At 57.4% G+C, this 2500-nt stretch overlaps 1 protein-coding gene across 1 annotated transcript in view; it reads right to left on the bottom strand.

Moving 5' to 3' along the window:
- LOC310819972 (actin-binding protein WASF3-like) overlaps nt 1-2500 on the bottom strand; it is a gene marked incomplete at both ends in the record, with an annotated part of 6441 nt that overhangs the window by 3646 nt on the left and 295 nt on the right. Inside the window, 3 exons of the mRNA XM_083691423.1 lie at nt 408-525; nt 935-1088; nt 2120-2254. Of these exons, the coding sequence (XP_083547549.1) occupies nt 408-525; nt 935-1088; nt 2120-2254 (407 nt within the window). The remainder of the gene's footprint in view (nt 1-407; nt 526-934; nt 1089-2119; nt 2255-2500) is intronic.

Genomic DNA, 2500 nt, shown 5'->3' with positions numbered 1-2500 from the left:
AGGGAGAGAGAGATGGAGGGAGGGAGGGAGAGAGATGGAGGGAGGGAGAGATGGAGGGAGGGAGAGAGAGATGGAGGGAGGGAGAGAGATGGAGGGAGGGAGGGACAGATGGAGGGAGGGAGAGAGATGGAGGGAGAGAGAGAGAGAGGGAGGGAGGGAGGGAGGGAGAGATGGAGGGAGGGAGAAAGAGGTGGAGGGAGAGAGAGATGGAGGGAGGGAGAGAGATGGAGGGAGGGAGGGAGAGAGAGATAAAGGGAGGGAGAGAGAGATAGAGTGGGAGGAAAGGAGTGAGAGATGGAAGGAGGTAGACAGTCCGAGAGCCAATACACACACACACACACGCACACACACACACACACACACACACACACACACACACACACGCACACACACACACACACACACACCTTTTGTCTGCGTTTCTCCTTCCTCTTGTTCTCGGTGGCCTGCAGCATCTTCTCCTTCCACAGGATGAAGAAGTAGGAGGGGTCCGTGTAGAACTTCAGTCCATCCTTCTTATCATCCCTGCAACACACACACACACACACACACCATATCAGACACTGTGTGTGTGTGTGTGTGTGTGTGTGTGTGTGTGTGTGTGTGTGTGTGTGTGTGTGTGTGTGTGTGTGTGTGTGTGTGTGTAGGAGCTGAGGATATTGGATATAGGATAGGATATAGGAGACTGACCAATAGGGAATGAGGATGTTAGAGACTGACCTATAGGGACTGAGGATGTTAGAGACTGACCAATAGGGAATGAGGATGTTAGAGACTGACCAATAGGGACTGAGGATGTTAGAAACTGACCAATAGGGACTGAGGATGTTGAGGGACTGACCTATAGGGACTGAGGATGTTGAGGGACTGACCTATAGGGACTGAGGATGTTGAGGGACTGACCTATAGGGACTGAGGATGTTGAGGGACTGACCTATAGGGACTGAGGATGTTGAGGGGTGGAGGTTTGTCACAGCGGTGGTACATCTCCATGACAGGGTTGAGGATGGAGTTGCGGGACACCACCTGCTGGTCCTGGATGGTACTGCTCTTAAACGCCTTCCTCATGTTGATGTCCTGCAGGGAGACTGGAGGCAGAGGGGACACAGTCAACACTACACCCTACACACCAGCCCCTACACACTAGCCCCTACACCCTACACACCAGCCCCTACACACTAGCCCCTACACCCTACACACTAGCCCCTACACCCTACACACCAGCCCCTACACACGACACACTTAACCCCCCCCCCCCTACCCTCCTCCACAGTAGAGTCCAGCCCCCTCCCCACCCTCCTCCACAGTAGAGTCCAGCCCCCTCCCCACCCTCCTCCACAGTAGAGTCCAGCCCCCCCTCCACCCACCCTCCTCCACAGTAGAGTCCAGCCCCCCCTCCACCTACCCTCCTCCACAGTAGAGTCCAGCCCCCCCTCCACCTACCCTCCTCCACAGTAGAGTCCAGCCCCCCTCCACCTACCCTCCTCCACAGTAGAGTCCAGCCCCCCCCCCCCTCCACCTACCCTCCTCCACAGTAGAGACCAGCCCCTCCCCCTTCACCTACCCTCCTCCACAGTAGAGTCCAGCCCCCCCCCCCTCCACCTACCCTCCTCCACAGTAGAGACCAGCCCCTCCCCCTTCACCTACCCTCCTCCACAGTAGAGTCCAGCCCCCCCCCTCCACCTACCCTCCTCCACAGTAGAGACCAGCCCCTCCCCCTTCACCTACCCTCCTCCACAGTAGAGTCCAGCCCCCCCCCTCCACCTACCCTCCTCCACAGTAGAGTCCAGCCCCCCCCCCTCCACATACCCTCCTCCACAGTAGAGTCCAGCCCCCCCCCCTCCACCTACCCTCCTCCACAGTAGAGACCAGCCCCTCCCCCTTCACCTACCCTCCTCCACAGTAGAGTCCAGCCCCCCCCCTCCACCTACCCTCCTCCACAGTAGAGTCCAGCCCCCCCCCTCCACCTACCCTCCTCCACAGTAGAGTCCAGCCCCCCCCCCCCCCCCCCCCTTCACCTACCCTCCTCCACAGTAGAGTCCAGCCCCCCCCCCCCCCCCCCCCTTCACCTACCCTCCTCCACAGTAGAGTCCAGGCCCCCCCCCCCCCCTCCACCTACCCTCCTCCACAGTAGAGTCCAGCTGGGTGACTTTAACAGCCAGCAGGTCCACTCTCTCCTGCAGACCGTTCATGCGGAGATAGAAGCTGTTGGCCTCGTTGAACAGCTCCCCAAAGATGTCCTCCGCATGGCGACCTGCAACACAACCAAATACAATCAAATACAATCAAATACAATAGAACAGAACAGAACAGAACAATAGAATAGAATAATACAGGACAGGACAGAACCCAACACAACCCAGACGACCAGAACAATAGAACAGAACAGACCAAAACAATAGAACAGACCAGACCAGACCAGACCAGACCAGAACAGAACAGAACAGAACAGAACAGAACAGAACAGAATAGACCAGACCAGACCAGACCAGAATAGACC

This window comes from Argentina silus, assembly GCF_951799395.1.
Source record: "Argentina silus genome assembly, chromosome: 2".
Lineage (NCBI taxonomy): Eukaryota > Metazoa > Chordata > Actinopteri > Argentiniformes > Argentinidae > Argentina > Argentina silus.
Note: the sequence above shows the minus strand (reverse complement) of the source record. Positions and strands in the feature narration are given on the sequence as shown.